The sequence below is a fragment of the Strix uralensis genome, chromosome 22, assembly GCF_047716275.1.
Source record: "Strix uralensis isolate ZFMK-TIS-50842 chromosome 22, bStrUra1, whole genome shotgun sequence".
Taxonomy (NCBI): domain Eukaryota; kingdom Metazoa; phylum Chordata; class Aves; order Strigiformes; family Strigidae; genus Strix; species Strix uralensis.
Window position 1 is genome coordinate 10143335 of NC_133993.1, and position 25062 is coordinate 10168396.

General features: G+C 49.6%; 1 protein-coding gene across 6 annotated transcripts; it reads right to left on the reverse strand.

Moving 5' to 3' along the window:
* Position 1: 1 nt before the first annotated feature.
* PIP4K2B (phosphatidylinositol-5-phosphate 4-kinase type 2 beta) lies at positions 2-24927 on the reverse strand. 6 transcript variants are annotated; one of them, XR_012631964.1, is made up of 13 exons: positions 24671-24927; positions 15154-15251; positions 13448-13544; positions 9384-9536; positions 8469-8615; positions 8069-8107; positions 6588-6701; positions 6029-6287; positions 5535-5638; positions 5229-5428; positions 2751-4829; positions 2529-2565; positions 2-93 (listed from the first exon to the last, which is right to left on the reverse strand). XR_012631964.1 is itself a non-coding variant. In XM_074892456.1 (11 exons), the coding sequence occupies exons 1-11, from the start codon at positions 24845-24847 to the stop codon at positions 4805-4807; spliced, it is 1413 nt and encodes a 470-aa protein (XP_074748557.1). In that variant the 5' UTR covers positions 24848-24927; the 3' UTR covers positions 2-4804. The 6 variants fall into 6 exon arrangements, 3 of the variants coding, with proteins under 3 accessions (XP_074748557.1, XP_074748558.1, XP_074748560.1); XR_012631963.1 differs by having other exon boundaries at positions 2-2565; XR_012631962.1 differs by having other exon boundaries at positions 2529-4829.
* Positions 24928-25062: the final 135 nt, after the last annotated feature.

The following is a 25062-nucleotide window of genomic DNA, read 5'->3' on the forward strand; positions in this document are numbered from 1 at the left end:
GTACACAAAGTTTTAATTTTATTTTTCTCTGGTTGGAGACTCATCTTGTAACATGCATGCATTTCAAAACAGTAACAGTGTCTCAAACTGCTCCTAGCAAACAGACAAGCACAGAGGACTTAAAATTCCTATTTAAAAAACAGCAGTGAAAAAACCTAGAATGCTTTTTTTTTTTCAGTTTTAAACTTAATTTATTCACATTTTTTCAGTTGCACTGATTAGCCCTGCCCACCCTTGTGACCTGTGTGTAATACGCTCGCTTGACTCAGTTTAGCGCTGTGCAGCTCAACAAGGACCAGCACAACTTCCGAGCGGTGAAAACCGCGACCACTAAAGATGGTGGATGAGCAGCAGTTGGTTCCCCGAGCTTTGCCATCGCTATTACACAAGATACTCGTGTCAAAGAGCAAGGAAAATCAGTAGTGGCTAATACGGATACCGGAGAATGGCTCTGCAGAGTAGGGGAAGTTGACAGGCAAACCTGGAACGGGGCATTAAGACACACACGGGGAGAGGAGAGCTGTTCTGGTTTTGGAGCTACTGTAAGGACGATCCGTCTCCGATGGGCTACACGGTGTTGGGAACCGAGTTTAGGACACGCACACTGACTTCTGAAAGGTTTGTACCACCTCGAGGTTCAACGCTTTGACCTCTGCGCAGCTTGAAGGGGGGCATCTATAAAGACTGCATAGTAGTCACAGGACGGGGAGGCATCCGTCCGTCGAGGCTAAGACACAACCCCTCCCAAACACGGCCCATAACTACGATACAACCTCGCTTGTGCCTTTCTGGGGCTGAGAGGCGAGTCCCCCGCTGTGGCAGCGCTCGGGAGGGGAGAGCAGGAGTTTCTTCCCAGAAAAGGAAGGAAGACTCAAGTGATTTCGTGTTCTTGCGATAATGCAATTCAAAACCAGGTTCTTGGAGTACAGCCTCGTTTATGCAGGAAATCTAGAGTCACCTACTACCCCAGAAGTTCTCCCCGTGACGAATTTCATGATCGTGGCTTTTATAATTAAAACCAGGTCAATCAGAGGCGTGTACAGGAGCAGAGGGAAGGATCCCACCACTCCTCGCTGGGAGAACTCAACTCCTGCTGACATTCTTCTCACACAGAGCAAACACCAGGCCCCTTCCCAGCGCTGACCCAAAGGGTGGGCGCTGCCTGGTACCTCCAGAACACGTGGTTCCTATGACAGGGTGACCCACCGCGCTCTCGAGTGGTTTTTATTGCACTACTGGAGCAGAACAGCACCCAAACTGTGACTCCGCACTCTGCCTTCCCTCTCCCACTCTTATTTACGCTGTAGGAGCTATCTCAACGGGGAAGATCTAAGTTCTAGGTTCAAAGCAGTTTTTAGTTCTGAAATTTTGACAGATCAGGCCCATGTTCAGAAAGAGAGAGACCCTCGGTGCAGGCAGGACTACGCATCCTGCAGCTCACTTCTCACACAGACTCACCCTGCCTTTGGGCACTGGAGAGAGACACTGCACGCTAAGTTTGTTTTTTCTTTTTGAAACTCGCAGTTGAAAAAAAAAAAAAAATTGCACTGCAATTTCTTGAAAAATCCTGCACTCTGACCAGGATCTGAGTGATCTGCCTACCTACTGCAACTCTTTCAGCTGAGGGTGGTTTTCAGTCAAATGCACTTCAGTGTAAAGTGTTCCGCAGGGTACATGCTACAGACAGAAATATCTACATTCAGCAAACTAGAACTAAATTCACACCAGAAACAGACAACAAACTAGCACAAGCAGTTGTAAAACCAGAATTGAAAGGGCTGGGTTTTCCTTTTAAATACTTGAGTTAAAAAAGTGACCTAAAACAAGATTAAAAAAACCCAAAACAAAACAACGAAAACAAAAGAAAAAGTCCCTTTTAAAAACAAATCAAATATTTGCAGCTTCACTTCTTATTCTGGTAATAAAAATACTGTCTAGAAACAAAAATTAGCATTTTTAACGTAATGCTACCTCTCAAAATGTAAACAATATACAAAACGCTTATGTTAACAAAGTTACATACCTGGGTAATACATCATTAAGTGAGAAAATTGCATTTAATTACTTTAATACACACAGTATGGCAACTTGACAGAAGTGGCAGAATTGGGGAAGTGCTAAAGTGAATAGAGTTTATGGGGCTTTTCGTATCACTTGAGCCAGAGCCAGCCAATTTAATCCGAGCAGGAGTTTGTTAGGAGTGGAATAAGAAAATACAGTTAACTGCTCTTAAGCCCTTAGTATCAGGACGTCTGTAAAAACTGCTGCAGGAACTAACTGCATTCTAATTTCATTCGTGTCTATGAAATTCAGTGAATGACACTGTTGCTCCTAGCTATGCAAGCTTCATTCTTCTACTTTCTTTGGGTTGTTTGTTTTGTAGTGTCTCAGTGCAGGATGCCTGCAGTTCCCTAATTTCCTTCTCTCTTCCTCCCCCCTTTTTCTCTTCTTTTTTTAAATATACGATTTAAAGACAAACAGTTTAAAAGGTACAAGCTAGTTTCCCAAAAGGAGAACGGCAAACTTACCAGGCCAAAGTTGCGGATTCAATGCAGATTTTTAAAACTGTCAAGAATAAAAAGTGATTGGTATTTAATTTCTAATTGATAGTAAACTTAAGTGCTTATTTGTTTAAGAGAAAAGCAACCAATATAATGCCCACAAAACTAAGCTGATGATACCCTCTGTGTCCTCCCTTTTTAAAGTATTCTCATAGCTGCATTTGTTTTGTGGCTTTTCCAGCTACACACCTTAAGACATGAGACTCTTCGGCCTCCCAGACGACGGTGTGTTCGCCCCCACATCACACAGAATAGGGACTGGACTACAGCGGCAGAAGAAATTTGTCCCACGTCAAAGGGAATGACCCATGAATGAATAAGAAGATTCATATCCCATTATGACCCCTAATATTAACTTTTGATTTCTTAAAGACTCTATTTACAGTGCACTCTTATGGGCTGAAACTTTAGCCCCCTTTTGTCCCCTTCAAAGTTGAGACCTGTGGGATTCACATCACGAATGTGGGTATGAACATAAAAAAAACCAAGCCCACATTCAGAATCCAGACCAGAGCTAGCGTTAGTCTAGGGAAATTACCAGGATGTGATGAGCACCAGTTATCTCTCAAAAGGACCAAATTCCACACAGCAAACTGTAGCACGCGTTACAGCACAGGACAGACATTCGAAACAGCTTATTCCCGAAACAAAGGCATATGTGAAAACAGTTTCAAGGCAGATAAGCAACATGTTTCAACTGCAAGAGGTTTGTTCAAAACGCTAAATCCTGCTTAGAAAGAAAAAGAAAGTTAAAAAAAGAACCAAAAGGTCTGTAACTGTTGTGCAGCAGAGCTAACAAAACCCAAAGCAAGCCTGACAAGCTTGGCTGTGAAAAATATTACAAGCATTCTGGAGACAAAACAGGACGTTATTCAGTCACGCAAATCAGTTCCAATTCCTTAGAGGGGGGGGGGAAGTAATCTGGCGCAAGTGTTCAAACATTTCCACTCCTTGACTGTCGCTCTAGAGAGGGGTATGGAGCAGAGAAGAGTAAAAACAACCACAGCTCAAGTCCCGAGTCCTCTTGAGCAGTGGAACTTGCTCCACAGTCACAGCTCCCAGCACTCCCCACTGGTAGCGAGTCCAATTCCTTCGTGTGCAAGTCACATTGCCATTTAAAAAATAAACCAACTAACCAAAGAACCTCTGTCAGGAAACAAATTCAAGTACCTGTTGCAGATCGGGCAAGTAAGGAAGACTGAACATTAGCTAGATTAACACTGGCAGAACCGCGATGTGAAGCTGGAATCTAAGAGACACGGCAATTCCTGACTGAGGTGCGACAGGGAAACGTTCCAGATAGTCAAATACTATCCCATATCTACAGGTACAAAATGCCTTTTTTTTTTTTTTCTTTTATGAAATCTTCATAGCTGGCCAATTTAAAGCACAATGGGTCCGAGCACATTATCATCTGAGGTTGTTCAATGCCTCTACTACTTCTCACACTGGTTTTTTTTAGGTTCTAGAAGTTACACCTTTTTAAGCGATCATCTTTGGTAGATGTTCATTTCCCTCGTCTTTCTTGTAAATCAAGTGCAGTTACAAAAAAAGTTTTTGTTACTTAAATTAACCAAAAAATATAAAGTGTCCCAGTCTGAATTTACCTAAAGTTCAGCGACTCCTCCTTATCAGAGTAATATTTTCCGTCCTTGAAATGGTAAGCTATTTTCCTTCCAATTCCTACCAAGAGGGAAATAAAAGGGCTTGTGTGTCTTTCTGGTAAAGACAGTCCAATAAAAAAAAAAAGTAGTAGTTTGTGGAATCAGGCACTGCTTCACTCCCACTGAACGTGATCTAGAGCGACCCCTTTAATACAGTGCCACATATCATATCCCTATGGGATTCTCTTGATCAGAGAGGAGAAAATGTCATTAGAAAGAGCAGTGCTGAAACAATGCACTTTTCTTGTTTTAAAAAGCCCTCAAATCTATGTCTGGGCACTTCAGTAACATAAAAACCCACTTTTCCACCTGGGTCAAGTGGACTGTTGGAGGGTGCACCTAGAATTAGTTTTCTCTGAAGTCACACAGTGCCACACACTCACTCTTGCACACACACGCACGCACGCACACACACATGCACACCCCACATGCTGCTACAGTGTCTGTTTTAGTGTCACAGGCTGCATTCTCTGTTTGGAAGTAGCCCCTCTTCTCTTCATTTCTCGCTGAAGGCTGAAGACGACTATGTCAGGATATTGGAGATAAATTCATTGAAGCGTTTAGAGTACTGCTCTGGGTTCACGGTGGAGATCTCTGCCCCAGCCTGCAAGGCAGAGAGGAGAAACAAGTCACAACACCCTCCTCGAAGGGCAGACCTGCAGCTCTGCGAAGGGTGGAGGCGGGAGGACAGCAGGGAGCGACCGTGTCAGCACAGCCTGTCTCTGCCAGGAAAGACCCATAAAAACTTGCAAGTTCTAGGAAAAAACAACATCCAGAGAGGTCTAGAGAGATCCCCAAGGAAACTGATTTTAGCTCCAGCTGGATCTTCTGCAGACCACTGAGTCAAAGCATTGGATTTGTTCCCTCATGGTTTTGAAGAGATTTGGAAGGAGCATGAAAAACTCCATGTCCCGCCAACCTGGGCTTTTTTCAAGCCCTTTTGGGAAGTTCAGGATTGCTGCCAGGGAACAGGACTGGCCCCAGGAAGGGGGCAGGGTAATACCTCTGCCTGCAGCCAATCCGTTCCTGCTCTGTGAGGCTGTTGGTGCCACACCAGGGAAATCCAGCACCTCCCAAATTGGGACGTAAACACAAGTCATCTCCAACCAACCAGAGGGAAAAAGCCTTTCCAAGACAGTCCGAGGAGACAGTAAGTGAGGGAAGAGCTGTCCTTGGGCACAGGATCACTGAAGAATTTCCATACTGGTAGAAAAATCAGTGTCAGGAGACATCACACATACGCACGCAGGCATGCAGGCAAAGCAGAAGCCCCAAAGCCCATCCTCCCTGCGGGCAGCAGGCTGCTTACCCCATGTTTCACTGTTTTGGCAGCATGTGCAGCTTTCTTCTTCGCATCATATGGCGTAAGAATGTCTATAATGGCCATGAAGTACACTTCCTTCTTGGGGGCACCTAGCAAGGCAAGAGAGTCGCTAGCACACCCTGAGCTGTGAGCAAAGCCCAGCTGCACCCCCCTCCTTCAGAAACACACGGCAGATCGGGTTTGATGCAACTAGCAGAGAAAGCGAGGCAGCTGGAGGCTGCAGAGGGCAGAGAAGAATGACTGGAAACAGCACACCAGAGGCCCACACGCTCTCTGAACACGCCACTGCTCTCCAAGCACCGCTTCCACCCCTTCCAACGCACACCATCCGCAATGAGGGACTGCTCAGCAAAGGAGAGACACTGGGCAGGGTCTCTCTCCCTGCTGACAGCCCTCCCACTCCGTTTAGCCCAGCCAGACCATGGGACACCTCCTCTGCGCTCCAGGCCTTCTTCGGGGCAATATTCCACAATACTCACTTTCGTGGCTTTTCATGGCGTAGACATCGACAGAAGGATCAAACTCTCCAGGCCCAAAGAAGCGAGGGTAGTTGAGGAGATTGCCAGGGCTGTCAGGGGGTGTGCCGTAGGAGGAAATGGGGTTGCCTCCGAGACCATCGTTCTCACACTCCTCATCCTCTGCCCGATCCTCCACTTCCATCTCTTCCTGCTCTGCTCGGTCAACATCGTGGATCCCAACCAGCAAGCTGTAGTCCATAATCTTCAGCTGAGCTAAAAACTGAGAGAAAGAGATGAGTGAGAACAGCAGCATCCATGTCGGATGAGAAATCCTCAGTCCTACTCTGCCAGTATCTCCCTAAGAAAGGGCTGTAGCGAGAGCTAAACCCTTATTAGACTCCAGAGAACCAACACATGAGCTCATATGCCCACTGCCATCAGCATAACCCTGACTGTACTTGCTTGAGGGATCCAGGAATGACTTGCTTTTCACTCACTGCTGCACCCCGTGAGCCAGAGACCACAGCGAGGACGCCGTTACGGGTGACAGAGTAAAAGCTGTCCCCCCCGGAAACTCTACCTCCACGTCCCGCTTCAGCTTTTCAAGGAAGTTCTTTTTACTCTCTTCTCCAACATGCAGCTTCTGACCCTCATTCAAGAAGTCGTTGTCCTTGAACGTTGGTAGATCCTTGGCCTGCAACAAAAAACCTGTGTCAAATTCTCCAAAGCCCTGCTTCTTGGGGGAGGGCTGGTACACTGATCCATTAGCAATATGTTGATTACACAGAGACTCTGATCGAGTGTGGGGTTGCACCAGGATCTTTTGCCTGTTTATAAGATGAAGTGGCTCATCCTATCCACTAAGTACAAAAATGGCATCAGGCACAGCACAGTATTTGTCAATGAATCCATGTGCTGAGCTGTACATAGGGAGACACAGAGAGCAACTCAACTTTAAAGACTGCCGGGAAGATGTGCTGCAGGCTGAAAGCTTGACAGCTGGGCTCCAGCCAGAGATGGTCCAACCAGTTCCCAGAATAGAAAAGAAATGCATTTTGTTGGCTTCCGACTGGGGGGGGAAGGAGTGAGGGCTTGAAAAAAATTGCTTCTCTCCCTAAAGGCTTGAGGAAAAAATTAAAACCACTGCTTTTTGAGGAATCTGTTTGCAGCAGGCCCTGAGGATTTCTCAGCGATATGGAAGAACATACAACCCCTTTGTGCAGCTGGGAATTAAATTATTTTGTTCTTAGAATGACATACGAGTGTGTGGTGGCTTTATCTAGATCTAATATGAATGGTCTGAGACAAACTGCATAAGCAGAAAAAGCTAGAGAGTAAACAGCCAGCAAGCTGGGGACACTTGGGCACGAGGAAGCCGTGCCCTGATGCCAGAGCATTCTATGTAAATGGAAGTCCCTTGGCTCGTGGCAGAGATCTAATTTTAGGGCAGGCTGGAGTAGACTTACTCTGCAGTCCCAAACCCGAAAATCCCACGTGCATGTGCAAAACATGTAGTGCCACGAGTTACTGCTGTGACTTCAACGGGACTTTTCATGACACCATCACAGCCAAAGTTCTGCAGGGGCAGGATTCTGAGTCATAAGTTTCCCTAACGGCACCAGAAACCAAAAACTTACAAACATGCTGAGATTTGCCAAGAATCTGAGAGGAGCTGATCTGCTTTATAAAAGCATCTGTTGCACAAGCTAACCGCTGACCTGGCTCAGTTTGGTACACAGGGAGCACTATGAAGAAATCCTTCCGTCAAGACACCACTGCACTAATGTGGGTTTTGGTACTTGTGGGATTGTCCCCCAAGAAGTTCCCCCCACTCCTGGTAGTGTCAACATAACAGAGCAGGGCAGGGCAGCACCAGATCTGCACCATCTCCTCCTGAGCAGTTACTGGGCACAGCCTGAAAGGTGGGACAGAAACAGGTTATCGCTCAGGGCCCATTTAACATTCCCTGCTCAGTACCCCTTTGGAAAAGGGAAATCAGTTGGATCCCATCTGCTTCCAACCACCAGGAGGAAGGAAAGGCTGGCCAGGGGTGGTCCATACCTTCTCTTTATCGCTTGCTTCCCTGGATACTGTTGAGCCCTGATAAAAGAATAAAGAAAAGAGCATTGCTGCACTATGTGCCATATTCCCGTGGAATTCATAGCCACTATTTAATTCCTCCATGCAGAAAAGTAATGAAAGTATTTTAAAAATCAGTGCTTGAACCCTTTCTCATGTCCGAGATGGACTTACAGATCTACCTGGTGTAGTGTAGGCCACTTGGGATAGGGAATGGAACAACATTTGAGCCTCAAGTGCAGCCCCATCCAGAGCTCCCAAAACCTAATCCCCTCAACAAAAAGCAAAGCCCAGGACCTCGTCAAGTAGGTGTTACAAAGACCAACTCCCCCCCTCCTGGAAAAGGAGCTCTCAGCTCCATGACTGGCCTCCAAACCCTCACCTTCAGGTCATATTTCCGGTGCACAGTCAGCCTGTGACTAAATACGTTTCTGGTAACCACCATGTAAGTCTCTACTCCATCCACGGTGAGCCGGTACATGCCAAGGAACTGGGGCAGGAGGGTGTTCCCATGACACTCCACTATGAACTGGAGGAGAGCGGGGAAGGGAGGGCACAGAAAGACAGTACTGTCACACAAAACCCATCTCTGACAGAACACAAGCTCAGCAAGGTGATAGCGAAGCCTCCAGTTCCAGCCATCTGACACCGATGTGAAAGGAAAGGAGGCTTGCAAATGCTCCTAGGGCCTCAAGAAAAGCAAGTTAGGGCATCGTAAGAATCTTCCAGCCCTGAGCTGAGACAGAGGATCCCATCCCGCAAGCATGTCCAGCCTGCTGTACCAGGCTAGGCGTGCACCTCCATCACTCAGGCTCAGCAGGGCAAGTCTCTTGGTGGCACTGGCTAACTTCACTTCTCGTGGTTATGCGAGTGTGTCTGAAAGTAAAGAGCAGATGGACCGGCAGATAACGGGGACCAGGGTAGAACATTTCCAGCTGTCCCACTTTGCCTCCCCTTCCTTGCTACATGTAACCGTCTCCTCCCCCGTCTCTCTGGAAAGTTTAATTCGAAGGATTGAATTAGGAGCATGTTTACAGATCTCAGGTACCAGCGATCCATAATTCATTGATGTAAGGAACAGGGTGAGCTGTGAAAGGGCTCAGCACCGCGAAGAAACAGGCAGCTGTGCCATAATTGGCTCTCAGATGCTAAGGAGCACTGTTTTCTTCTGCAAAAGCTATTTGCAAGCTCTGCCAGGTTGCACACTGTGAATCCATGCTCCAGTTCCCCAGCAAATCACAAGAAGCTCCCCAAGGTGTTTGCCACCTCCCCTCCCAGGGTTCCAGACTCACCGTACCTGATGGTACTTCTTTAAGATGTTGTGCATCTCTGCTACATCCTCACTCGACACTGCCTTAATGACAAACCTCCTGTCGTAGGTGGTGAGGAACCGGGCCCCACACCGGCCCTGGCTGTCACTGTTCACCGGGGCGCTTCGTGTCACCGAGTTCTGAGGAAAGCAGAACAAAAACAGTGGGGAGGAGAGGCAGAAGCTGCCACCTCCCTGGAGAAGAAAGAAGAGCAGTCTTGGAAAGCAGGTGAGACAGGGGTGACCAAGGCCAGCTCCAGAGCCAGGCCGGGGACCTTGTGCTCCACCTTCGTAACTGTGACAGTGTCCTGGCCAAGCTTCAGAGCACACCTGCAAACACACTCCGATCGTGACCGTTAATAAGCAAAGATCCTTGAGTGTTCAGCACTACTGAGGTTAACCCAATTGTTTAGAAGTCTGGACGTGGAGTTTTAGAGCTTCCATCTGGGCCTTCTATTTGTTTATGTGTTTTACTCCAACACCTGGCATGCATTTTTGAAGATTTTTTTTACTAAGGGGTTTTTAAAGAGAGAGTATACACAGGCCAAGACTTCTTAGCATTTCCTCCTGGAAATTTAAGAACAGTCAGGGTATTTCCAAGGTTTAAGGAAAAACAGAATAGAATGAATTAAATGACCTGCCTTCTTTCCCATCAAAAAGCAGCCTAAACTGGCAAGCCTCAATTGTTTGGAAATTCTTTACAGGTCATCCTGAAACCAAAAGCTACCCTGGAGCCTCTGCTATTCTTACAATTAGACGAAAAAGACTGTGAGTATAAATAGCTTGGTTTTTCTTCCGACAACCAGCAGCATCTGTCTTTATATCCCTGTCTCCATCCTTAGCAACGAAACATTGCAGCTTCTTTTTCATACTTGCAGCACAATCGGAAAATCCCATGCAAGCTGCGGAGCTCTTTGTTCTGATGCCTCTCCCCAGGTAGGAGGACTTGCTGTGAGCCTCACCCCACTGTTAGAGCCACTGCTCTTCACACCTTCCAGACTAAGCCGAGCAGGTCACCAGTCTCCTGTGTGTTTCCTCCATCACTTCTCAGCAACTGCCTTCCGACTCCACCAGCCCAGCCACCCCTGTTTGTTCAGAAGCCATTTTGTCAACCAACAGCACGGGCTCTCACTAGCATTTCCTTGCCACTGGTGCAAGCAGATGGGGAGAGGTGAGAGTTGCGCTCTGAAACACAGCGGTTCTGACCCCTGGACAGTGAGCTTTAGCTCAAGGTAGATGTGTCTGTCAGGATCTCGGGGCTGGAGAATGCATTTCATGCCGTATTTTTTTAGCTGCTGATTAGACGGTTCTCTCCTTCCCTCAGCTCTCTGAAGAGCGGACAGCAGAGGGAGCCTGCTCTTCTGCAGACGCAGACACGCAGGCAAGCAGAGCCTGCTGCGAAAGAGGGATTTACCATGTCACGCTGCAAGTGAGCCGAGAGGTTTCCTTTCAGAATGAAGCATTTAAAGCTTTTAAAACTTTAATGAAGCAGGGGAAAAACTCTACTCCTGCCAAGGGCTTTAGAAATTGTCAGGAAAATAAAGGCAAACAAAAAAACCCCCCCTTGCTTCTTGCTGACATTTGCAAATGAGTCTGTGCTACAAGGTTTAATCAACCCTCACCTCAAAACCACAGAGCTTTTCTGCTAGAGGAGATGGGAAGCAGAAATTGTGACCACATATGGACATTACCAAATTCACAGCCCTTAGGTTTACTTCGTTCCCTTCCTGCCACTCCCACCTCTTCCACAGTTCGGGTGTTATATTTAGCAGTCTGGCTCGATTCCCACTCAAGCCATCACATTTTACCCACCTGAATTTAGCTCAATGAATGTTTTCTGCTTTTTGTTCTAGCTGGACACTTTTAAAGAGCCAAACTGCTCTACCCCAGAGATGGGAGAAGTAATTCTTCAGAGCAACAGGTAAAGTGTAAATGATAAACTGGGCATTTAGAGCCAACAAGATTGTGGGTGCTTCTATGTAAGTGGCTTCACATGGTTCTCATCATTTCTTAAAAGACACTGAGAAAAAATTTCTAAAATATACTATAGCAGATGCACTGGGAGAAAATATAATTAGGAGCTAATGACTTCACTGCATGCAAGTACGTTGCAGGGTATGGAGGAAGCCAGCACAGACTCATTCCCTGGTACAGCCAGCCCCAGGGGCAGGGTGTTGCTGGCCAAGCAGTCTCCTCAAGAGCCATACACAGCCTGGCATGGACTACTGTCAACAGAGCAGGAGGCAATGGTACTGCTGCTCCTGGCAAAACGCCATCGCTGCCTACAGAATAGGCCTGATGGCAGGAGGGAAAAGATAAAATTAATAATCTAACAGGCATGTGCTCATGGACTGAGCAGCCGTGTCCTGAAAATAAGAGAGATCTTCCATCACAAGCAGGAGAGATCTGTGTGTGCAGCTCGTGGCTCGCAGGTAATTAGGAGGCACTGAGCACACGCAGGCACAACGAAGGCCACCTGCCTCCCGAGGCTGCGCTGAGCTCTGGCTCCGACAGCAGACGGGCAGTCGCCCAGACCGGGGCTGCCACAGGCAGCGGCGAGGCAGCAGCGGCATTTACCATTCCTCCTGGGGACGGCTGGCCCCTTGCAGAAGAAAAGCAAAGACGGCTGTCAGTTCTGCTCAAAAAACGTGTCTCACTTTGAACAAACACCCTCAGAGTGCCCAGCATGCTTGAGAACAGGCAGCAGAGTAGGATGGGCCCTGGCAGCCAGGAGAGAGGCAACTGAGACATGGTTACACAAAGAAGCAAAAAGCCCCAAACACCGATCCCGGTATCCTCAGAGGTCTCCCGTTCTCGCAGAGGGACCAGCGCGCTCCCCCCTTGTCTGGGAACAAGAGGCAGAGGATGGGATGCAGGTGCTGCACATCTGCTCCTTGTCTCATCCCTCACAAGACCAAAAACTGGATCAAGTAGACCCAGTGTCTCACCAGTGCAATAAGCCATGCAGCTGGAGTAAGAAAACAGATCTCTTCATTATATTAACCTCAAAAGAGGGCGAGATCAGGCAATAATTTAGATATAATCAGGGAGAATTTTGACACGCTTGGGGAGGGCGTACACACAGACGTATGTGGAGGTGGGCACACAGACACTGCTAGAAGGAAGCAGTTTGGTGGGATTAGCAGGAGCATCTCCTCTCCCCACAACACAGGCAGCAGGGAGCATGGCTGGGCTTGTACCTGAAGCAGAGAAGGGAGAGAGCAAGAAGTGCCTCTCTGGGCTGGCAGATTCCAGAGAGTATTTTAGTTAAAGCCCTTGACCAGTCAGTGCTGGCAGATTGCCAGCCTTTATCAACAGCAGTGGCGTGCCAAAGATACCGGGTTTAATTACCTAACACCCGGCCTGCTAAAGGCCACGCAGCTATCAAAGCCAGCCTTTTTCTGCACTGGCTTTTCCCTCATTTAAGAGGTCTCTAAGCAGCCTGCTACTACACATCTCCTGCATGCATAAGACCAAGAGCTGTGTGTGGAAGGGTGGCCCTGCTGTAGCAGCAAGAGTTGCGACATCTCTCTTTCGCTGGATTTAAGCCCAGCGATACTAAGACAAGAAAATGTCTCTCCCCTCCAAAGCAAGTCTGAGCCTTAGGGGACAGGTCCCAAAGCAGCAGCCACCTTGATAAACCCAATTCAACAGCACCAATGCCTGGCGCACACACACTTGGCTGTGACAAGCACCCGAATCTGTAAAAACATGACAGACTCACTTTCCTTGCAGATGTTCTGCACTAGATCATTGTTATCCTCCAGCTCCTGCCTGTCTGCAACCATCTGCTGCCTCTTATTTTGTGCCTGACTGTAAGCTCTCTGGAGCAGGGACCATCTTTCCATTCTGCAGTTGCCCAGGGCTCAGCACAGCAAGATCAACTCCATTGCTGTGGGCCCTTAGGGTTATGGTAAAATCATTCAAGCCATGACTATAAACCCATAAAAACTGACCACACAAGAATGTTGGTATCATAGTTTCTCTGCCAGCTTGGTTATTCTGTCCTAGGGAAAGGTGTTAGGAGGGCAGGGAGAGAAGAGACAGTGTACCTGGTAGTCTTGATCGTCAATCCCAAATCTTTCTCGGAGGTTTCGGAACACCAGTGGACAATACTCCTTAAATTTAAAGCGACTTGGCAAGTTCTCCCTAGGGCAAAGCAGAAAAGATATTCTTGTGCAATGATCAGCTTGTGAAATCAAACTCAATTCTTCTCCCACTTCACTGCTAACCCCCTAGGATATCCAAGCCCCCTCCTACCTTCAAGGGTGCTATTCTGCAAGTATTTACTCTCATTAGGGTAGCTTGTTTCTCTGGATGCCTACAAAAGTTATCTGTTTATAGAAATGCTTGCAGGATCCAGCTTTTGACTAACAGGCTCTCTGGATGAGGATGTCTGTCTCACAGAACAATCTCCCCTGTCACAAGCACAGATTTGACAGAATAATTTCTCTCTTTCCTCCTCCTTTGTTGCTTTGTTCTGTTCAGCAACGCAGCTGCCCCCTGCAACACACTGTTACTGTTTAAGATGAAAAGCTGGAGGAAAGGGGGGGGGGGGCCTCTGATTTCAGATCAGATCAGATCACTCGTGCGTCTAAAGAAAGGTCAACTCACGACAAACCATCTCACCCAGAACGCAAAGGAGAGAAGGGGTGAATCAGCTCCACTCTGGCATGTTCCAGACCAGTCCCAACCGTTACAGAGCGAGTTTTGCCACCCAGGAACGGGGCCTCCCCAGAGCACACCACAGCGGACAAGAAACAACGCTCCCCGGCGCTGAGGGATGCTGCACCTACTCCCTCCCAGAGCTCTTATTCTGCCCAGTGGGAAGAGGCAGAGAGGATGGTCCTGCTTGGACACAGTGGGAGATTTTTGTCAGCTCATTCTCAATGAGAATCCTTTGCATCAATACGTGGGAAACTAAAATCTATGTAGGAGAAGAGGGAAGAGAAGATATTGCAAATTGTAGGTGCCAGAGAAGACAAACTTTTGAATCACACTCCCACTCTCAAAAGCTGATCCTTGTGAAACTTAGTGGAAAGGAAGCATTAATCAGGGAGCACTGCAGACCTGCACGCACAGAGAGCCAGGGCAGAGAACGCAGCTCTGAGCACCACTAACCACCACAGCTTTAAAAGGGCTTCCAAAAATTGATCTTTTGGGCAAAGGAGAAGGGGGTAACTCTGCACAAACCCCACGGGCCATGGCTGTAACGCAGCTTCACAGCTGTCTCCTGTGAACAGTCTCAGAGACAAGGAACTGGCAGGTCAGGGAGAACAAATTCCTGCCCTCTCCTCCATGGCCTTGGGATTTGGGATCTGCTGGTCAGGACAGGACACCCAGACAGGGCACAGCAGGACTCAAGAGACAGTCCTGTCTCAGTTTTGTGCATAACCAAGATGCACAGCAAACTCCAGACCCAGGGCTTTGGGCAAGTTACACTTTGTGAACTCTAAAACATCAACTGTCTTCTACCCAGTCCAGTGAGTATCTATGTGTAGTGGTGGCACTTCTGAGCCCGGCCTTACCAGGCTCCTCATCACTCAAAGCATATAAACCAAACCCCAAGACAGTGTCTCGGTGACAGGCTGATCCCCACCCTGTCCAGGCGAGTGCAGACTCGGGGCATGTGTCCAGCCACGCCAGATCCTCTTGGCATTATGACAGGGAACAAACCAAAAGGCCTTCACCATGCCGGTTTCCCCCACAGCAAAGGGCTCTAATTACAGAGACAAACAGTTGGGAAGCACCTACTTACTTGTTGAATAGATGATTGTCCACCTTAATCTTACTGTAGGCTTTAAAGTCATCGGGCATTAACATGACAGGGACGGGAACATTGCTGAGTTCGTTGATCTAAAAGAGAAAGGAAATGGAGACTCAAAACACAAGTTCCACTGCCCTGCAGTTACTGTCAATGGACTTACGGGGATGTCAAATATCCCAGAAGCTGGTTTTGAAGGAATATAACCCATTAGACTTTCAGAGCAACTTGCTGAGCTGAAGCAAACTGGAGAACACTGTGGTTACAAGCCACAGCAGCATCTCATTCAATCACGTGGTGAGTACTCCCGAGCCAGCCTCGGCTCTTTCATCTGTTCACCTTCCACTGACCACCCAAGACACAGCTTAGAATTGAGACAAACCTACAGACCAAGAAATAGCAGATTTTATGTTTTAAATAAATCACCTTTGCCTTTACTTAGGAAACGTTGCATCAGCTAATTTCTTAGTTTTCACTGCTATAAATCACTGATGACCAAAGTCTTCACATCGTGGCCAGCCAGAACAGACTCTGGGTAGCTTCGGTGCAGCACAGCACAGCTCTCCAGTGGATGCTGTTTCTATGCTTGCTGTCTCTTGTTGCTCTTATCCCACCTTCTCTAAAGGGATGAGTCACTCCACTAGATTGTTTTTGCTCCTTAGTCATGTGTGGCAGCCACAGGAATACAGGGAAGCAGAAGAATGAACGTTCAGCTACTATTGTACAGACAGGCTCATGCTACAGCACCCAGCAGCGAAAGCATCAATAGTAAAAAAAAAAAAAAAAAAAAAAATCCACCTCTGGATTATATCTGGCTACCCTGCTCCAGACAAGCCCAGGCACTGACAAGGCTGTGCCAGCGTTTGAGAGGAGGTCAAGAGGCAGCACGTTTCTGAGCTGCCTTTTCTGAGGATGGCCCCAGTGTCATTCACTCACATGGACTTCACCGGAATCACCCAAGTCCCATCTAATTGAACCGCTACTAACACGCTGGATTTAGGAAGCAATTTCATTACCACTCCATTCCCATAATTACTGTGCCAAGCAGGTAATGCTGGAGAGAAGCAGACAACACTGGCAACAGCAGGGCTTGGCTGGGAGTCAGGCCTGGGGTCTGTTCCCAACACCAAAATCTCAGGCAGGTCAAGTGACTTCCAGCAGGCTTGGAAAGCACACGGCATTTCCCTGCTGACTGGGAGCGGGGCCCGAGCCGGCCGCCTCAGGAAATGGACTCCAGCTCCGGGATTCCCCGCTCCTTGCGTGCAACAGGACACACTGTCCAAATCGCTGCTGCCACATCTCCCCCAAGGAGGCGGGGATGAACGGAGGCGTGAGGGAGCCATTCTGCAGCGGGATCTGTGGCACAGTTCAACTCTGCAAGGACCACAAAGGTCCCAGCTCTGGAGATGTGCAGTGAGCTAATTATATGAGCCAGCCTTTGATGAAGTATGTATTTTTCACATCCTTCCTCCATCATTACCAATGAAAAAACAGACCAGATTTAACAAACGTCAGACTGGAAGAAAGACACATACACACTGCAAGGAGAAAAGATGACTATTTTCAGACACAGCCATCCCACACAACAGATAAGCGGAAAGTAAACCGGCCACCGCTCCGTTAAGAGCGGAGATGATGCTCTTTAAAACCCTGCCCAGTATTTACTTTATAGCAGCACCGAGGAGCATTAAGCACTCCCGTGAAGTGCTCTGGGATGTATGCAGAACGCTGCACAAATGAATGGATAATGTCACACGCCTCCCATCATTTGTGGAGCAGGGAGGCCAGTGCCCCCCGGCTTAAGCTAAAGGCTTGATCCTGCACTGAGCTGCTCCTCGAGCCGCAGCTAAAGGAGAGGAAAGGCAAGAGGAGGGCAGGTGAGGAAGGGATCTCCCAGACCCTGGTGTCCAGCTCCCAGCTGCTGCAAAGAGCGGTATCAGAGAGTCCCACGCGGTGATTTCCCCTCAGGGTGAAGTGGGGGGGAGAGAGAAAACAGCTAATTCTGTATCAAGAAAGAGGCGCTGCCTCCAGCCACTAATTATTGCTGTCTAACAGGAGGGGAAGCCCGACAGCACAGCTCCTTAGACACGCCTGTTCTCAGCCCTCTTCTCATGGTGGGTAAGGCACAAACAAGCTATTATCAGCTTGTTCCAGAGCGGAGGAAGGGTGCTGACGGCTGAGAGGGAACAGCGATTTGGAGATTGTCTCCCCCCTGCCAGAAATTCAGACACAAATGTTAGCAAAGTGAGATGTCAAGACGTCTCTGGATGTCCTCATTTCTGCCAAAGCAGAAACCTCAAAGCAAATGTTGTACCTGTTGCAAGTCTCCTGACTGGCAGAAATGGTGCGCCAGGATACCTCATCCTGTTTAAAAGATGCCCTCACTCTTCCCAAGATACAACAGCCTGACAACAGCCAAAAAAATCCCTCCTGCAGAAGCTTTTCCCCCCTTCCAGCTGCATATAGCAAAGCTTTCTGGATGTTTTGGGATTCGGGCACTGAAGGAGATGGGGAGAAGGAAGGGGTTCACGCTGGGGCCCAGAATCACTGCCCAAGAGTTGAACTGGCCATTTCTAGTCCCAGCACTGCCAGGCTGGCCTCCACTGCACAAAGCAGCTCTTGGTCAGATGGCTACTGGCCCTTTGCTCCTGACACCAGCCTGAAAGCAAACACGATTTTGGTTAGGGTTTTTTGTTTGTTTGTTGGTTTTTATTACTTGTTTTTTAGGCAAGAGGGACTTGCACTGTGTGCTCCCACAGTAACTCCCGTGCTTGACGCTTCCCTCAGGATGCCAAAGGGAGAGGAATGAAAAGCCCCCACACCGCCTTGGAAAAGGGATATCCCAAACCCTCCCTTCTCACAGTACAATCCTCAGCATCCAGTTCCCCTTCCTAAGGCTTATCGGGCCAGGTCCTGCAGCACGGTGCCAAGTGAAACACTAGGAGACCTTGCCCAAACGAGCAGCGGACAGCACCGCTCTACAGGGATCCTCTCCTGTGCTTATCATGGTGGAATCTGAGCAGCCTCCGAGAGCAACGTGACTAACGCCTGGCACATGTTTGCTCTCTCGCCTTCTCCCCAGGGAGAGGCGTGTAGCAGGAGATTATATATAGCAGAGTGTGTGTCTCTGTGTGTTTATGCTACAGAAGGCAAGGTCACAGCAAGGTGCATAGCAATGAGGTGCCCAGCAAGCCCTGGCTCCTAGGGAGCCCGTTCCCATGGGCCTGACCCGCCGCCTGTCTCCCACAAAGAGATGTCACCCAGCTACAGAAAGTTTGCCTGTACCTGGAGCTTTGGAGATCTCTGGGGCTTGGCGCTGGCCACAAGATGGGCAGCGAGATCTCGGACTCGGTGCTTTGTTCTGGAAGAGGCAGCTGCAGAGAGCGGAGGTGCGGCAGCAGACAGCACCGCAGTCACACACCTCGGTCCCTCACCGCAGGGGCCGGGGGCTATTGTGAGAAGCAGAGCGACTGCGAAGAGCAGGTCCGTGCTGTACAGCAGTCTGTGCCTGGGGTATTTCCACACCTCCACTAAAAAGGCTTTAGAGGTCCACAAAGTGGAAAAAGTTAAGAACGGCTAATTTAGAGCACAAGCTCTTCAGACCAGGGATCTGTCTCCAGACCCAGCATGATGCTGGTTTTCTGTAAGGCATCCAGCTTTTTAGACCTAATCTGCCTTTGAATCCTCTTGAAAATAAGCCTGTTTTTACGCAGTCCTCTTCAGCCAGGAGTTTTCTATTCCCCCACTGGGTAGAAAGCACAGACAACCTGGCAGGGACCAGTCCAGGCTGAAAGCATCACTAAGAAGTACATTTTGTCACTGCCACCTGCATTTTGGAGAAAGACATAAGACGCTGGTCCTGCCCCTCCCCAGGCCAGAAGCAGCGTGAATGGCGCACGCCCCTCAGCCTCACAAAAGGCTCAGACACGCACCAGGCTCGGAGGCTCTGAGTGGAGCTCAGAGGATTTAAAACCAAGACACATTTTAGATAAACCAATTGACATCTTCACAAGGCAACAGCAGGGGCACTAAGAAAAAGATGCTTCACATTTCTCTGCTGCTTTCACCATATTCTGAGAACAAAGGAGCAATTTCCCAAGCAAGGCAAGCAGCCCAGTGTGTCCAGAAGTCACCCCAGCGAGGAGAGAGGTAAGGCAGCAGCCTGCCCGCTGTGTCAAAGCGGCACGGTCGCAGCCAGAGGCGCAGCATAAAGGCAGCCAGATGCCACCGGAGGAGGGATCGGGGCTTGGGGGCACCAGCAGTGGGTGAGGGAGAGAAGAGCCTCATCTCTCCAAAGCTGCAACCGCCACCCTCCTCTTCCTTTTGCCCAGCAGCCAGAGGAACAGCAAGCTCAGCTCCGCACTTTCTCCAGCTCCCCCCTTCCCCCCGCAGGAGTGGCCGGGCCCTTCATCCTCAGTCAGCAGAATTCATTTTTGCCTACGCCGCTGAGAAGTCTACAGCCACCCCTGGCCTTACAGGGCTGGAAAAACACCACCTCCCCTCTGTCTGTTCAGCTTTTAATTCCTAGTCACTTGAATTCTTGAGCAACACCAGTCAGTACGATTCTGGGTTTATCGGTAGTTGATAATTTGTCTTGCCCACCAAAGCCAATTCCTTTTTTAATAAGACACATCAATATTCTGTGTCATTCAGGGACAGCTGTTAGAACGAATAGGCCAGGCATAATTTTGTTTCAAAACCTGACTGTAGCCTCAAAGTGGCAATTACCATTAGTAAATTGATGGGAAAATGCAATTTGTTTACTAACAAGATCCAGATGATGGAGTGTGTGAGTCTACTCTCTAGGATTCTTTACAACAGGAATTTGCTCAGGAAAATAAAAATACTTTGTTCCTCTCAAAGCCTTTCAATCAGGCATCTCAAAGTACTTTGTGAGCATTAGTTAAACTTTTTAATACTCTGGGGAAGTAGGTAAAAGACATAGCAAAATCACTTTAACTAGCATGGAGACAAACCCACATCTGCAGCAAAACTGTGCTGCTGCTTAACACAGTACAGCGACTGGGCAACGGTTTGAGAAAAAAAATACTGTTTTCCCTGAATTAGAGCATGATTAATCAGTATCCAAGCTAACAAAACCCCCATGCAATGCTATGGAAGCCTGAATCTTGTGGTCAATAATTTCTATCAGCGCTCTGGGAATACCAGCATGCTTTAAGAGGAAAAAAAAGCATCCCCTAGTGACAGCAAACCCACCTCTTCCCAACCAAAGTACTTTGAAGCCTGCTGGAAAGACTCCCGTGTCCTGACGGAGCTGCAGCCCAACGCTGCGTCACAGGCAGAGGACTCAGTCAGTGCTACCCTGCGTCCCGCCAGCGCAGGGCGGCCTGTCACCCACCGCGTCGGCACGGCCTCAGGACCGCTGGGAAGCACCCGGCCTCCCAGTCGCTGCCCTCGGTTCAGACAAAAGCTGAGGAAGGGGAAGGTTAAACAACCCACCCACGGCCACGTGAGTCAGTGGCAGAGCAGGCAACTGAGCCCCATTCCCCTCGCTGAACTACCCAGGAAAACCTTCTTTTCTCTCCATGCCCCGAGAAGGAAAAGGGCTCCTGGAATCTCTATTTTAACAGGAGATCTTGAGAGAAGAAGGTTCAGAGCCACCGGCCTCGACCATGAACACGGGCTGCCATGGCCACGGCCATACGCTGCCCTCTCCAGAGGTCATTTAGAGCCACAGCAGACAGCAGGTACTGGAAAGGACAAATACATGCTGTTCACCCTGCGCCAGGACCAATTTATAGGACTTCAACATTTGATATGTGGCAGATGCTGCTCTGGCTAGAATTAACATGGCAACACCAAAAACAACACTGCAGAGAAGGGAGAAGCGTGCTGCAAATCCCAATTTTGCTATTTCACTCGAATACTAAATAGCTGTGTTTTGTACTGGCTGGCACCACTCCTAAAGGTCCTAGGAGATCGGCTGGTGCTTCAGCCAGCACCCGGAGCCTCTGGAGCTCCAAAGGCTGCCTTGGGGAAGATCCACGCAGCCAACAGAAGAGATCTACCCATTTCCACAAAAATGAGATTTGTTTATGCCTACCCCCTGCCCCTGCCAACATCCACAGAGCTCCAGGGATCATTTCCAGTTGATGAACTGCCACCTGGAGAAGCATCACCACGACTCGTGCGAACTCGACCGTCCATTTAACAAACAGATAGAAGAGTCACCCCTCCAACAACCCCCAAACTCACTGGGATCCCAGTGCCTTGTCTAATCAGCACCTTACAACCGTTTCTATGGTTTCCAGAGCATCACACAACGCTGTCGTGTTCAGTGCGAGATGGCTTCTCCCTTCCAGAACCATCACAACTTTCCCCCCGCCGCTGGCAAGCTCCCATGCACACGCGTCCAGCCAGGGCATGGAGAATGTGCACGGAGCAACACGCACATAACCAACAGCGAGGAGCTGCATCGCCTCTTCCAATGCCATGACAACAGCAGTCGCAAGCAAAGCTTCCACAGGAACCATCTCCACGTCTGCTGAATTTTACACTGCCTTACAGAAAACTCAGAAATGAAGGATGAGCCTCCGGGACTCCACTTTCTCCTCCTAGCTGCACAAGTTCTCCCCTCCACCATTTTTGAGTTTAAAATTTAGTTGTTGGACTAAAACCACCCACGTTTGGCCCTGCTTACACCAGCCACAGCCCCACCCCGATCCCGATTTACTCGGTTTAAATGCTGGCTGGGGACCAGCAGGACAGCCAAGACCCAGCTCACTATTTGAACAGAAATGCTCAGAACTGGCGTTGCAGAAACCAGTTCCTGTTCTCGGTGTGCTAACATCACTGCTCCTGATCCTCTCCAGACCCATCACTGCCTGTATTCACACCAGCTGCTAACAAGCTTGTTTAAACACAAGGCAGGGCCGAACTGTTGCCAGACTCGGTTAATGGACCCACGGGAATTTCTTCAGTCAACAGAAACGGTGGATTGCATAAAATGGTTGTTTGTTTGATTTGTCCATGAAAAAGTTCATCTCAAATGCAAGTATGTTTGACAGAATCTTCCTGGCACAACCTTGTGGTTGTGCTGATAGCAGTTTTCTCCCCCTCCTACTGCAGGGAGCCCAAGGCAGGGCTCCGCAGGCACAGCCAAGAGATTCATCGCTTCTTCTAAAACCGTGGTCCAGAAGCCAAACATTAAACAAATCCCCAAAAGACTTCCAACCAAGTCCAAAGGCACTCCTGAAAATATTCCTCAACTGGCCAGACCCATCTGCTCGAAGCACATAAGCAATTCCACTTCCCACATAACCAGGGCACCAACATCATCTCCCGAACGCAGACCAGGATGAGCAGCTGCTCATGTGTTGAGCAAACAAAACCACCTGAGCTCGCAGCCTGCTCTGCAGCGCGGTCACACCGGCCACCAACCCTCCGGGGTACTCACAAGGCTCACCCAAACACAAAGGGACACCCGTGGCAGAGAGGTGGAGGAAAATGAACTAGCAAGAATTTGCTGGGAAATCCCGGATGCCTGTCCAAGGGTGAGGAGGTCACAGCTGAAATTTTCTAACCCTCTTCCCAGCCCCTCAGGATACGGTTCTCCTTTCTGGCAGCAATTTCTTCGTAACATGCATCTGATATAATCTTATTACTAGCTTAGTGTTCATACAGAACTGACAGCTTGCCTTCCTCCCTTTGCCTAAATATTTCACAGCCAAGTGTTCCAGAAGTTGCATTGTCCTGATCCAGTGCCCAAAAAACTTGCCAGATTCCTAGTACCCAAACAGCTACAGAAAAAAAGAAAAAAAAAAAAAAAAGCTAATTGCCACCAAGCAACAACTGTCCCTAAGAGGCCACAAACGAAACTTAGAAGAATCCCACCAATTTCCATTTCTTCAGGGCTCCTAATAGCGCCACTGATCAAAGCCTGATTAAATTCATTATCCTGCTTCCTGGGCAAGGCTCTGAGCAGCGAGCACTTGGAACATCCTTTGACTCAGAAAGACAGCGCTGTGCTGAACTACATTTGGAAGCTTTCACTCCATCGTCAGGCAAGCTAGAAATGCAATTCTAATTTTATTTTTGGTGTGTTATTTGTTTCTGCAAAAATTAAGCCTAAATCCCTTTCACTCTCTAGGAAACATCCACTAATCCACTGGAGAAATAGGTGTCTTTGAGCCCTAAAAGCATATTAATTTAGGAAGGGATGAGGTTTCTGAATTCTTTGACCTACTGAATATTCTCCTAGAACAGCATCCCACATCCAAGAGTGGTAAATCAATCCTCCTTTCCAACACGAGATTTGTGCCTGCCATCACAGATGAGGGAGAAGTTTCCAGAGAAGAACAAAGACAGTCTTAGGAACCTCCAAAGGAGATGGATTAAAGAGCTGAGCCATCACAGACATTTCCAAGGGACCCTCTCCCAGCTCCCTCCTAAGACCTGTATCAACACTGCCCAGAGAAACTGGGGCTGAGAGTCCAGGGGACATACAGGGCCCAAGTTCTGGTAGGTGAAGCCTAAAGTCAGAGGGAGACAAGGTTGGACAGGCGGGGCCAAAAGACCCTTTTGTGTTTTGGGATGGAGATGAGACACACACGTAATTGTCCTCATACAGCCAACTGAGGAACTGGATTGTCACTGTGCGCGTGGGACCTCTAGGTCGTGACACGTGGGAGTCCCCTCACTGTAACGGGGCCACAGGAACTGTCCTGAGCGAGAAAGGGAGGGGTTGTGACAGGGGACAGTGTCCTCAGGGTCTCCGATGCCAGAGAGGGGATTGTGCCAGGGCAACAGCACCCTACACAAAGGGACGCAAACCAAAATGGCATCGCTCCCCCTCCCCAGTCCTGGGTAAAAAGAGTGTCAGGAAGAGGTGTTGGAAAAGGTGTCGGGGAAGAGGACGCAGGCAGACGGGTGGGTGTGAGGGGGCAGGCGTGCGCTGGCAGAGACGTGTCTAGCAGCGGAGAAGCGTAGAGCCACCCCAGGCGTGAGGAAGGTGATGGCCAGGAGAGACACCCTGACCCCAGGGGGGACCCAAACTGCGCCCGGAGATGGGGACACTCTGGGGAAGGAGCCCTGACCCAAAGAGAAAGGCACCCCTAGGGACAGGGCCACAGGCGGGCAGGAGCAGAGCCCACGGAGAGCCTCCTCCCAGGGTGGGCATCCACCAGGCCAGGAGGAAGAGCGGTCAGATCCAGGGGTGCCCTGGGAGGGGGAACCCAGGGAAGGACCCGGATTAGGGAGCAGATGCCAGGGGGCGGGAAGGCTGCGATTTAGGTGGAAAGAGGGCGTGGGGGACAGAGCCCGAGCCGGGGGGTGAGGGCCCTGGTCTGAACGGGGCGGGAAAAGGCTCTGCCTGAGGGAGAGAGGGGAAGGGCCCGATCCGGGGGAGGAGGGGAGAGGGCTCTCGCTGAGGGGAAAAGCCCGGTATGAGGGGGATGAGGGCCCCGTCCCGAGGGGCTGGGGAGGGCCCGGACCCGGGGGAGAAGGGCCGCGGCTGAGGGGGCGGGGAGGGCCCGCTGCGGGCCGCGCTCACCGTGTGGTTGGCCCCCCACATGAGGACGCTGAGCAGCGGCTCCGAGGCCCGGAACAGCTTCACCTTCTGGCACACGAAGTGTTTCTTCTTAGTCTTGGTCTTGCTAGCGCTGAGGGCCGAGCCCAGCGCCGCCCCGACGCCCCCCGCCGACGAGCCCCCCGCGCAGTTCGAGGCCATGGCGGACCCGGCGGCGGCACCGGGAGCCGGACCGAACCCCCTCCCTCGGGCCCCCCCCTACCAGCGCCTCCGCATGGTTCCGCCCTGCCCGGCACACCCCCCCCCTCCCCCGGTGGTACCGCCCGCCCCTGTCAGCCCCTGCCCCTTGGTCCAGCCCGGCCCGTTAGCTTCCCCCTCGCCGTCCCCCCGCCGCTGCCGCAGTGGTTCCGTCCCCG